This window comes from Suricata suricatta, chromosome 7 (assembly GCF_006229205.1).
Source record: "Suricata suricatta isolate VVHF042 chromosome 7, meerkat_22Aug2017_6uvM2_HiC, whole genome shotgun sequence".
Taxonomy (NCBI): domain Eukaryota; kingdom Metazoa; phylum Chordata; class Mammalia; order Carnivora; family Herpestidae; genus Suricata; species Suricata suricatta.
Genome location: NC_043706.1, coordinates 28,843,777 through 28,856,462, shown reverse-complemented (window position 1 = coordinate 28,856,462; position 12,686 = coordinate 28,843,777). Strand labels below are relative to the sequence as shown.

General features: G+C 40.7%; 1 protein-coding gene across 1 annotated transcript; it reads right to left on the bottom strand.

The window, feature by feature from the left end:
- Positions 1 to 997: 997 nt before the first annotated feature.
- Positions 998 to 10,843, bottom strand: MUC21 (mucin 21, cell surface associated). The gene is made up of 3 exons (XM_029943150.1): positions 10,732 to 10,843; positions 1,801 to 2,531; positions 998 to 1,186 (listed from the first exon to the last, which is right to left on the bottom strand). Exons 1-3 carry the CDS (start codon positions 10,841 to 10,843, stop codon positions 998 to 1,000), a joined length of 1,032 nt encoding a protein of 343 aa, XP_029799010.1.
- Positions 10,844 to 12,686: the final 1,843 nt, after the last annotated feature.

The following is a 12,686-nucleotide window of genomic DNA, read 5'->3' as shown; positions in this document are numbered from 1 at the left end:
TGAATCCCTCAATAAACTGCTTGTTCTCTCTGAGGGCTCTGTTCCAGAGAGCTCTGTCTCTCAATGCCTTGTGGGTTTGGAGCAACTCAACCTTCCAAAGTAGCTCTTCTCTGTCCTCCAAAACCTGTAGAAACAGGTAGGCTTCTTCCTTACATCCATGAAAGAGATATGTGCAGCTCTTCTGGGAGGGAACTCATGAGACTCTCAGGCTTTACTCCAGGTTTCTCTGCCATGAGCCTCTTGAAAGGTTAGACCTTAGCCAGAATGGTTAAAGATAGAAAGCCTTTCCTTTTTCTGCTTCTGAAAAGAGGACTGTGAGAGAGAAAAGTGTCAACTCGCACCTTCATCCTGACAAGTAGCCCTGGTCTAGGGCAAATGTAAATGCCATGGATACTATGACTTGGGGTGAACATGCCCTGCCCCACAGTATGTAATTGCATCTCTCCACCTCATCATGCTTTGGGTTCTCTATGTGCCATGACATAATCTTTGTGTACCAGAGACCTAATACAGGTCTGTAGAATCCTGGCACCTGCCCTCCCTTCCCATCTCTCCCAACTCAATTCTCCTGTCAATCTGGGTCTCAGAAACACAGGGGTCCTGCTTGGGGCAATAAAGATTAGAGAGAGGGGACAGGTAGCAATGAGATCTCTGGATTATGCTGTGTAGATTTTGAATGCCAAATGGGTTCTAGCATGGGGATTTTCTCACAGAACTGGGAAATTCAATTCAGTGCTGTAGACATCCACTCATGTGCGCATAGATTCTCTCTGTCATATATTTTGGATGTGTTTATTTCTTCGCTAAATGACAATAGACTCTCTTTTTTCCACAGTCTGGTAAAAGCAAGAGAGAGGGAATGTCTTCCTCAGGGGTGTCAGAGACCAAACAAAGCTGGGAGGAGACTCCTGGGAACAAATGAAAGGACACTCAGGTCTCTGGTTTCTCAGGTCAGCTTCCTCCTTGAAAAAAGTGGCACTATGGCTTCAGGGACCACTTAGGGCCCATTGTATCTCCTTCTCATCTCCATGGCTATTGAGGATACTGGCCTCCTCCAGAACCAGTTACGCCTCCAACTAGGCCTGTGGTCGACTCCGTGATACCCTTCGGGGCCCCTGGCAAGGTTGGGCCCATGAGGGCGGTAGACAGCTGTGTCAAAGACGTTTCTCAGAGACAGGGAATTTCTCTAGAAAAAGAAGGATGAATCATTTCAAAATTGTATCCCCCTGTCCCAAACTTTAACCATGGACTCCTTCTGAAATCTTCTTCCCCTTCATACCATGTCTCTCACCTAGTATTCCTTCCTCTGGGCTTTATTCCTTCTTTCATCTTTCTTTTCCTACAAGTCAATAGTTTCCTCTGCACATTGATTGGCTCTTCCAGTTCTAACTTCCTGCTTTTCTTTTCTTTTTTAAACTTTTTAAATGTTTATTCATTTTTTTAGAGAGAGAGAGAGAGAGACAAAGTGGGGGATGGGGGAGAGAGAGAGAGAGAGAAAGAGAGAGAGAGAGAGAGAGAGAGAGAGAGAATCTGAAGCAGGCTTCAGATCCATCCACACAGACCCCAATGCGGAGCTGGAACTCACAAACCATGAGATCATGACCTGAACTGAAGTCATTTGCTTAACTGACTGAGCCACCTAGGTGCCCCTAACTTTCTACTTTTCTTTAGTAACACTCCCCTGATCTTTCTTTCCTTCCTACCTATGCCCTAACTTGGTGACCACACTCTTCATATCCCATTTCCTTATGTTCCTACTACTCCTTCCCCCAGGCACTTTCCTACATATTAGGCACTCACCACACAGAAGAAGAGCCCAGCAAAGAATCCCACAGCCACTACAACTGAGACCAAAGTAATGAGGAAGATTTCCCATGGTTTCAGGGACCCACTGGGTGTCACTTCATTCACTGGAGTAGTAGCACTTGTGCCATTGGGAGTTGTGTGTTTTCCAGTTGGAGACTGTGTGCCAGAGCTTCCTGTCATTTCACTGGATACAATGTTGGCAGCTGTGCTGGTCCCACTGGAAGTCACACTAGATCCAGTGTTGAAGGCTATACTGGTCCTACTGGAGATCTCACTGGATCCAGGGCTGGCAGCTGTGCTTGTCCCACTGGAGGTTGTACTGGATCCAGTACTGGAGACTATGCTGGTCCCACTAGAGGTTATACTAGAACCAGTATTGGCAGGCATGCTGTTCCCACCAGAAGTTATACTGGATCTAGTGTTGGAGATTGTATTGCTTCCACTTGAGGTTTCACTGGATCCTGTATTAACAGGTGTACTACTCCCTCTGGAGGTTGTGCTAGATTCAGTATTGGAGGTTATGCCAGACCCACCAGAGGTCACACTGGGTCTAACTTGGGAAGTTGCACTAGTCTTGCCAGAGGTCGTGCTGGATCCAGTGTTGACAGGTATGCTGGTCCCTCCAGAGGGTGTGCTAGATTCAGTATTGGAGGTTGTGCTGAAATCACTGTAGGTCACACTGGATTCAGTGTTGGAGGCTGTACTTGTTCCACCAGAAGTTGTGCCTGATGTGCATAAATGATGACAAACATATACATTGAGCATAAATACTTTCTGCTCAATGCTTGGTTAAATTCATTACATGGATAATTCTATTTGCTGCTCACTAACAGCCCTATGAATTAGATACTATTATTATTAACAACTAAGATGAAGAAACTGAGGTTTAGAAATGTTGACATTTCCCCATGTTTATACAGATAGTAAGTAGTAGAGCAAGAATTTGCACCCAGGCTATTGAATCTGCATTTTCAGCTACAATGCTGAATTGCTCTCCCCACCCATCCCCAGCACCAGAATTATGTAACCTAGTTTCACTAGTAGTAAGCTTATTCCATATTCTGCTCTATAAGAACCAGTACAGATAAGAAGTATTATAAAGGAATTGCAGAAGCCAGGTGAAACTAGTATATATTGATTAAGTCATTCTTAAGTAGAATTACTCCTTTCCTAGAAAATATTTTTAGTGTTATTCAGGAAATCTCTACATCAAAATTGTCTGAGTAGATTGTTAATAATAAAAATTCTTAGGCAGATCACTCCAGATTAAATGAATCAGAGTTTGAGGTGGGGCCTCTCAACAAGGGGCTGGGTGATTCCATACGCATGAAATTTCCAGAGGTTCCTGATCTCTATGCCAGAGGCTGGAGAAAAATAAGCTATATGTAACTTAAACATATAAAATCTCCAAGGATTAAGGGGATCTTTTCAACCTTGGGTACACAGACCAAGTTAAATTTGTGTCTATTTTTTCTCCCTCACACCACCGAAGGACAAAAATACTCAACCTCTTCCAGATAACCAGAATTAACCTGTGGCTCATTTACCACTAACTGGAACATGGGTGCCTATCACTTCACTCCACACATTTGTATTTTTTCTTCAGGCTTATTTGAACTAACACAAGATTAGAGTTTTAGCTCTATTTTGGGAAGGCCCCCCATATCAGCAATATGGTACAAATTGAGGTTAAGATCAGAATCTTGAGTAAAACTTAAAAGAAACTGAGATGATCAAGAGTAGGAATAACACAACAGTTAACTCTTCTTGTTTGGGGTATTTAACCACACAGGTTATTACCACTTTATAGATGTAGAAATGGAAGCACAGAGAAGTTAAACAACTCATCCAAAGCACACAGGTAACAGTGGAGCCATGATCTATACACAGGCAATCTGAGACCAGAGTCTACAGTTTTAACTCCTGGGTTCTAAATGCCTCCTGGGTGATACTTAATTAGACTGAAGTGATTGGGGCAAAACAATGATCCTCATTCTATGGAAGAGAGCCAGAGTTAGTCCTAGCAGTGGTCGGCATATCCCAAAGCATTTCAAAGGTTCTCAGATCACCTACTTTTAAAGGAAATCACTTACCAGTTTCTAAAAGTAGGAGTTGCAATAGTAGCCAACACTTAAGGATAATATGTCCTTTGTGCATCTTGATTTGCCTCGTTGTGGTTGGAAAGTAAGACGCTCAGATCCTAGTTGTGGCCAAGATCTAGAAGGCAAAGAACAGGATTCTTGAGAAAAGAGAGTTCAAGGTGAAGAGATAAAATCTAGAGCTTCCAGGAGCTTGGGTCTCCTAAGTACTTGTTGTTTGGAAGAATTTTGAGCCTAGTAAGCAGAAGACTGGATGCCTGGGTTCTTTTAGCTTCTTCCATGCAATGTTCTTGCCTCTTCCCTTATTATGGGAGAGGTTGAAAGACCTTTATAGCTTCATGTGGGTTGGGGAGGAGTAGGGAAGATGACTTATTCCTCTGCTAACTGTGAGCAGTTAAAAAAACAATACTGAGCCTGGGAAGGAATAGACAAGGGGTCAAGAGGAAGGTGAGAAAGGAGAATGACATGATCACACTAGGCAGGGCACTGGACTGGCTGGGTCAGAGCAGGAAGTAGACTAGCATAAAGAGATTAAGTTTGTCAGAGTGGAAGGGACCTACCCTCCGAGGCAGAGATGGGGTCAGAAACCTGTTCTCCTGCAAGACTTTGTTTCCTGGCCAAAAATTTCTGTGTGCCTGCTTTGGCAAGAAAAGAGCCCTAATGAAGTGAGCTAAGGGGCTGGTACCCCACATCTCTGAATCAAATAGAAATATGGGACTCAAAAGAGGGCAGGAACTAGGGATCTGGGCTTCTGGGTTTCAGCAGAAGACAGATGGAGCATTACTGAGTATGCAATAAGCACTCATCAGTGCACACTGAATGAACAGGGGAAAAGAGATCCAGGGGTTGATGAAGCCATCTTTGGGGTCTCTGGGACATTAGGGTTGAGGGCATGAGGAGTGTCAACTGTGCAGAACAAGCCCCTTGTCAGGCTCATAGCAGATGAAGGGGTGGTATAAAGTCCCCTTCTGATCCTCCACCATAGGAGTCCCCCTCTTGTTTGCTTTCAGAGGAATCTGTAGGATCTTCTCTGCCCTGGAATCCTTCAGGTGTTTCTTCTCCTTCGCCTAATGAAGCATCTCTCAGTAGGATATACTACAGATACCAATAGGAGACTTCAAGTCTGTTGAGGGAGATATATTGTCCAAGTCCTCTAGAAACTTCATGTTGGTCTGGACACAGATGTGACAGCAAAGGACACACAACCAGCTAAATGAGTATGAACAGACCCAAATGAGCAGAGGGTTTGGGGGGTTAATAGGAAAGGCATCTTGTAGCCAAGGCCAAGAAAGTAGATTGATGTAGTTTCAGTGCAGTTTGTGTGACCAAAGTCAACTGTATTCATTCTCATTTTATTTTATTTTACTTTATTTTATTTTTGTTTTAAAAAATAAAGAACGTGAGTAGGAGAGGGAGATGCAGATGAAAATTAAGAGGGAGATGCAGAATCCAAGCTCTGAGCTGTCAGCACAGAGTACGATGTGGGGCTCAAACTCATGAACCATGAGATCATGACCCAAGCGAAAGTTGGACACTTAACTGACTGAGCCACCCAAGTGCCCCTCCTCACTCCCATTAATGAAAAACTTTGTGGGAGAAGCAACATCTCAGATATTTTATTTGTGGGTGAACAAATATCCCTAACATGTTAGACTTGTTTGAAAGAAGCAGGAGGTAGTTGGAGATGTAAAGGAGTGAGTCAGGAGGGGACAGAGTGGGCAGGAAAAGTGATGCAGATCAGCCTAGAAGTTGTGATGGGCAATTCCTCGGGCTGAAGTGTGAGAAATCATTCAATACAGGCTGGGTTCTAGACTCCTAGCAATTTCATAATCCCATTCTATGGCTGAAAGGCCAAAAGCACTCTAAGAAATCCTTTTCTTTACCCTCTAGAATTATTTGGAAGCAAAGGTCCTGAATTCAAGTCCAGATTCCACCCTTTAGACATAATCCTAAATTTTTTCGCAGGCACATTTATCAGAATCTATATATAATTAGTGTCTTTATTCTCTTTCAAAACAATACAAGAATCTTGGAATTCTACACCCAGTTCCTAACTCATATCCTAATGTTATCAATTCTTTTAATTATGTCTTAATTTTTAACTTCATGAGAGATTATTGTTATTTGCCTAAACACCATCAGCCAAAAGATAGTCACACAGCTACAGTAAGCTAAAAGAGAGACTGGAGATATAGTTACTAGCAGAGTGGGTGTGTGCTCAACTAAAACTTGAGAATATTATCATTAAAGATGGAGAATGAATATTAGTGGACAACCATAAAACCATGACACACATTTAAACCTACTTACTTTTTTAAATTTATTTTTTACATAGTTTCTGTATTCCTGGAGCTTTCAATCTGTTTTGTTTCATTTTGTTTTTCTAATATAACTTATTGTCAAACTGGCTTACATACAACACCCAGTGCTTATACAAGTGCCTTCCTCAATGCCCATCACCCACTTTCCCCTCTTCCCACCCCCATCAACCCTCAGTTTATTCTCTGTATTTAAGAGTCTCTCTTTTTTAAATTTTTTAATTTTTATTTATTTTTGAGAAAGAGAGCCAGAGCGTGAGCAGAGGAGGGGCAGAGGGAGACACAGAATCTGAAGCAGGCTTCAGGCTCTGAGCTGGCAGCACAGAGGCGGATGCGGGGCTCGAACCCACAAGCTATGAGATCATGACCTGAGCTGTGTACTTAAGAGTCCCTTATGGTTTCCCTCCCGCCCTCTCTGTTTGTAACTATTTTTTCTCCCCTTCCTTAACCATTCATCAGTTGATGACGTTTAGGCCCTTTCCACAATTTGGCCATTGTAAAAAGTGCTCCTATAAACATTGGGGTACATGTGTCCCTATGCATCAGCACTCCTGTATCCCTTGGGTAAATTCCTAGACATGCTATTGCTGGGTCATAAGGTAGTTCTATTTTTAATTTTTTGAGGAATCTCCATACTTTTCCTGAGCAGCTGCACCAGTTTACATTCCCTTCCCACCAACAGTGTAGGAGGGTGCCCATTTCTCCACATCCTCGCCAGCATCTATAGTTTCCTGATTTGTTTATTTTAGCCACTCTGACCAGTGTGAGTAAACCTACTTGCTTTATATTCTGTATTTAAGAATTCTAATACCTCTAGTTTTTGTGGATAAGATCTTGCTGTCCGTTTTGTGTTTTTTTTCTTGCTGGCTTTCACTGATGATTTTTCACTGATGATTTCACTGGATTTCACTTGAGATTTATGACTGAATTTATCTTTTTTTGTAAAGTTCTCTGTAGAAGTACTTTGAAGCCTAAGATGAGGGCTTGACCTTCCATAGTGAATTTGCATGTTTTGTCCAAACATACAGATGCATTATCATTTGAAGATTTTCATAAATTAAATTATAGGCTTCAGGTCTTTTGAATAACCCATGATTTGAAACTGCAAGTCATGTAAAGTATGCAGTTACAAGTTATTTCTCCAGAAATATTTCCCCTGCACTATAAACTTAGTGAGTTTAGAGACAGGAAATTTTGCTTGCATTTTCTGAGAGGAAGAGTGGGTTTATTTTTAGCTTACACTCTCCCTAAGGGTTGCAGGTTTATGTGAGGGTCTACTGCAAGACCCACCCCACCTGTGTTAGTTGGTTGGACTGAGGCTGTGCTACCAGAAGCTTAAGTTCACCAGATTTGGCTAACATTGGCTTCAGTACTCCTCTTACCTCCTTGGGTTCCTATCTTAACTTAGCCTTTAATTTTAGCATTCCTTACTTCCCCACCAACTCATTGATTCATGTAAGATGATTTTTTAATCCACCATACTAAGTTTTTCAAGGTATTTTAAGTCAGCACACTTAGCCCATTACAGAACCAGAAATTTAAGTTCTCACTGGATTTTTTGAGAAATAAATGTAGTGTATTAAAAGGCACTAGAATGGTGTTTGGCACATAGTAAGCATTAAATTATAAAGGACAAAGGAAAAAACAAAAAAGAAAACATAAAAACATAATATATGTAGTAGCCAGTGTATTTTAGGATTTTAATTTGTAGCACATCCCAGTGATTTTCTCCTTGTCACATGACATTTGGAAGAGACAAAGAAGTAGGGAAAAAGAATCTTCCCAAAGATGAAGGAGACGTAGAAAACAACAAATGGTTCTAAGATGGTTTCCTGTCACCTAGTTTGTATGATTTGAAGCTAAAAACCTAAATGGATATTAACTACACTTATTGTGGTGATCATTTCTCAATGTATACAAATATCAAATCATTATTTTGTACACCTGAAACTGCTATCATGTTATATGCCAATTATACTTCAACTAAGAAAAAAAAAGAAAGAGGGAAAGAAAAAGGAATAAAGAAATAAAGAAGAGAGAGAGAACAGAGAGAAGGAGGGAGGAAAGGAAGGAAGGAAGGAAGGAAGGAAGGAAGGAAGGAAGGAAGGAAGGAAGGAAGGAAGGAAGGAAGGAAGGAAGAAAAAGAGAAAAAGAGCCTGGATGGCTCAGTCAGTTAAGTGTCCGACTCTTGATTTTGGCTCAGGTCATGATCTCAAAGTGGATCAAGCTCGGAATTGGGCTCTGCATTGGATCTGCAATCTGCTTAAAAGTCTCTCTCCCTCTCCCCCTCTCTCTACCCTCCCCCCACTCACACTCTCTGTCTTTCTCTAAAATAAAATTAAAAAGAAATGAAAAAAGGAAGAAAAGACATCAGTTCAGTGAAGATCAGGCTGCTAGCAGGCACTTGCAGAATCCCTCTTGCTATATGGAAACCAATTTGACAAAAAACTATTAAAAAAATAAAATAAAGTTCACTGTGGACAGGAAAAAAAAAAAAAAAGAACCCCTCCTGTGTAACTTTGACCAGTCAACTCCATGGTCAAGATTCAACTCTGATATAATTAGAGAGTGACTTCCCACTGCTTTTGGAATCTGCCTCTTCAACAAGCCACAAAAACCATTTCCACAGCTGGAGTCAATGACATAAGATCAACTGACATAGTTTTGCCAAGATCCTTGTTATGATCTCATTTTTCAATGAAGGAGAGGTCTCTGGTGTGAAAACCTTGCTTTCAGCATCTAGTGTTATGTCTTTTGTCTTTTTTATTTTTTCTTTCCTTTCCTTTCTTTCCTTTTCTTTCTTTCTTTCTTTCTTTCTTTCTTTCTTTCTTTCTTTCTTTCTTTCTTTCTTTCTTTCTTTCTTTCTTTCTTTCGTTTTTCAGTTAGAGGTCTTCAAAATTAACTCAACAGTAGTTTTTAACCTGCATTGTTTCTGTCCTCTTAGGCTGCTGATTTAAGCAATGAAAGGGCTGTCATTTTCCTCTAAGAAATATTACTATTTGTGTTTTGTTAACATTTTGCTTGCTTTCATTATAAAATGATTTAATAGATTTACCTTCGTCCAATTTAAAAAAAACAAAAACAAAAACAAAAACAAATGAAGAATGCCATGTGATTACAAATTCTCTGGGGAGATTTTTTTCACCCCTGCCTCTCTACCCAGTACTCAGTTTCAAGATAGACATTCTTCTCAGTCCCCATTGTGCACCATGGGCAATGTCTTTTTATTCTATTTTAACCATATTTTAGGCTTTAACCGTTAATATCTCCACTTTATTTAGGGTCTCCTATTAGACTCCACTCCTTGTTCAGGTATTGGACTTTGTCTCCTGTACTCTATCCACTAAGAAGGCGTGAGAAGATAAGCTTATGTTAACCAGATTTGGCAGATGCCCTCAATGCAAAGGCTGGTTCAGAGCTCTCTTTGAGAGATAAATATCTCTAAATATCTACCTAGTTAATTTATACGGCTACAAATATTTCTTTTTATATTTAACTGGCAATTTTGTTGCTTTTGTTGAGAGGAGTGGCTAACATATCTTATTCACTATATTGACAGAAAAGTGGGAGTTTTCAAAAGACTTTTTGAGACTACTGATTTCACAATCATATATGATAATGCACTTAAAGTCACTTAGTACAATGCTTAGCATAAGCACTCAGTAACAAAGGAAAACAGGAAAAAGAATCTCCAAACAGATAAACAAGCAAGCAAGTGATCTGGCTACCACAAATATTATAAGGTATTTTTAAAAAAAATGTTTATTTTTGAGCAAGCATGAGTGGGGGGTGGGGCAGAGAGAGGGAGAGAGAGAATCCCAACTATGACCCATGCTGTCAGCATGGTTCCTGACATGGGGGTTGATCCCAGGAACTGTGAGATCATGACTTAAGCCGAAATCAAGAGTCAGATGCTTAACCAACTGAGCCACCCAGATGTTCCAAGGGTTTTTTTTTTAAGCCATAATAATACTATTCTTTTTCTTACTGGTTGCATTGCATCCCAAGGAAACTAAAAAGTAGAAATCCAAAGATGAGGGGCACCTGGGTGGCTCAGTGAGTTCAGCGTCTGACTTCAGCTCAGGTCATGATCTCACAGTCCGTGGGTTCAAGCCCTGGGTTGGGCTCTGTACTGACAGCTCAGAGCCTGGAGCCTGCTTCGGATTCTATGTCTCCCTCTCTCTGCCCCTCCCCTGCTCAGTCTCTGTCTCTCTCTCTCTCTCTGTCTCTCTCTCTCTCTCTCTCTCTCTCTCAAAAATAAAAATAAAGACACAAAAAAATTTTTAAAGATTGTATTGATCTTCTTTAAAAAAAAAAGGAAAGAAATCCAAAGCTGAAAGCATATAGATTATTATCACTTCCACATCAAAAGATCAAAGATAAATTGTTCTGAGATTGTTAACTTTAAGAGTTTCTGAACTATGATTAAGCCCAAGGGAATATTTTCATTTGAGCTCACATGTAAACTTGAGAAAGCTGCAAGTTTCCTCTAGAATCTTTCTCTATACTTCTGGCTGGCCTGTTGGCAAACTCTTTGTAATCTTTTCTCTGGTTCTTTTTCTTGACTTTGATCATGACCATCTCAAAGGCCAATTTCCTGAAAACTTTTTGGAAGTCCATCCTGACCCATTCTACAGTCACTGCCTTCTTTTCCATAATCCATTTCTTCCCCAATATTTTCTTTTCTGGAATATCCTCCATTGTTCAGTCTTCTCTGCTTCTCCTCCATGGCTTCCTCTTCTGTGATCCATTTCATGGCTTTTGGTATGACTTCCTCCATGTCTATGACATCTGCTGTGATTCATGGCATAACCACTATCATGTGTGTGGCTCAATTCACGATCCACATCATGGCCCACTCCATGTCCAAATCCATGTGCTCCTCCATGAACCAGTTTATGCTCCCAACTATGGGAGCTCAGTCCTGAGTCCAAGGCTGGACCAAGGCCAATTCCGTAATCATGTAATAAATGCTCTCTTTATCAGAGGAAAAGAAGTCCTTCTAAAAGAGAAAAATATATATATTACTAGAGTTAAATCTTTTCTTTTGATATCATTAAACCTTCTGAGAGTGTAAAAAATCACAAGTTTTCACTTTTCTGTCTGTTTTCTCTCTTGTTGTCCTTTTTTTTTTTTTTGGTAGGTGTGATATTGCTGGTTCTCATCTTATTATTTATTTATTCACTCTGCTGAGGAAACAGCCTTTCAATTATTGCACTAACATATTCTGTATGTGAATGTTGTGATCTTGCTCTGTACTTTGGTAAGGTTATATGCCACTAAATTTTCTTTTCTTTTCTTTCCTTATTTTTAAATAGTTTACTTTCAAATTGGTTTCCATATAACACCCAGTGCTTCTTCCCACAAGTGCCCCCCACCATGACCATCACCCCTTTCCCTTTCTCCCCCTCCCCCTTCAGTCCATGGTTCATTTTCTTTATTCAATAGTCTCTCATGATTTGTGTCCCTCACTCTCCCCAGCTCTCTTTCCCCCTTTTTCTCTCGATGGTCCTCTGTTAGGTTTCTCCTGTTAGACCTATGAGTGCAAACATATGGTATCTATCCTTCTCTGCCTGACTTACTTCGCTTAGCATAACACCCTCGAGGCCCATCCACTTTCCTACAAATGGCCAGGTTTCATTCTTCCTCATTGCCATGTAGTACTCCATTGTATATATATATATACTACATCTTCTTGATCCACTCATCAGGTGATGGACATTTAGGCTCTTTCCATGATTTGGCTATTGTTGACAGTGCTGCTATGAACATTGGGGTACATGTACTCCTATGCATCAGCACTTCTGTATCCTTTGGGTAGATCCCCAGCAGTGCTATTGCTGGGTCATAAGAGAGTTCTATTGATAGTTTTTTGAGGAGCCTCCACACTGTTTTCCAGAGCGGCTGCACCTGTTTACATTCCCACCAACAGTGTAGGAGAGTGTCTGTTTCTCCCCACCCTCGCCAGCATCTATATTCTCTTGATTTGTTCATTTTAGCCACTCTGACTGGTGTGAGGTGGTATCTCAGTGTGGTTTTCATTTGTATTTCCCTGATGATGAGTGACACTGAGCATCGTTTCATGTGCCCGTTGACTATCTGGATGTCCTCTTTAGAGAAGTGTCTATTCAGGTCTTCTGCCCATTTCTTCACTAGATCATTCATTTTTCGTGTATGGAGTTTAGTGAATTCCTTGTATATTTAGGATACTAACCCTTTATTTGATATGCCATTTGCCACTATCTTTTCCCATTCTGCAGTTGCCTGTTAGGTTTTTTTTTTTTTATTATTGTTTCCTTTGCCTTGCAGAAGCTTTTTATCTTGATGAGGTCCCAGTAGCTCATTTTTGTTCTTGATTCCCTTGCCTCTGGGGATGTGTCAAGGAAGAAATTGCTGCAATTGAGGTCTAGGAGGCTATTTCCTGCTTTCTCCTCAAGGTTTTTGATGGTTTCCTGTCTCACAT

What these genes read in the sequence shown, in the direction of transcription:
- MUC21 (XM_029943150.1), bottom strand. Translation starts at nt 10,843, where the DNA reads ATGGACTTCCAAAAAGTTTTCAGGAAATTGGCCTTTGAGATGGTCATG. An exon ending in TGCCAACAGGCCAGCCAGAA is followed by an intron (nt 2,532 to 10,731) that starts GTATAGAGAAAG and finishes TATGCACATCAG; the next exon opens with GCACAACTTCTGGTGGAACA. An exon ending in CTGGGCTCTTCTTCTGTGTG is followed by an intron (nt 1,187 to 1,800) that starts GTGAGTGCCTAA and finishes TTCTTTTTCTAG; the next exon opens with AGAAATTCCCTGTCTCTGAG.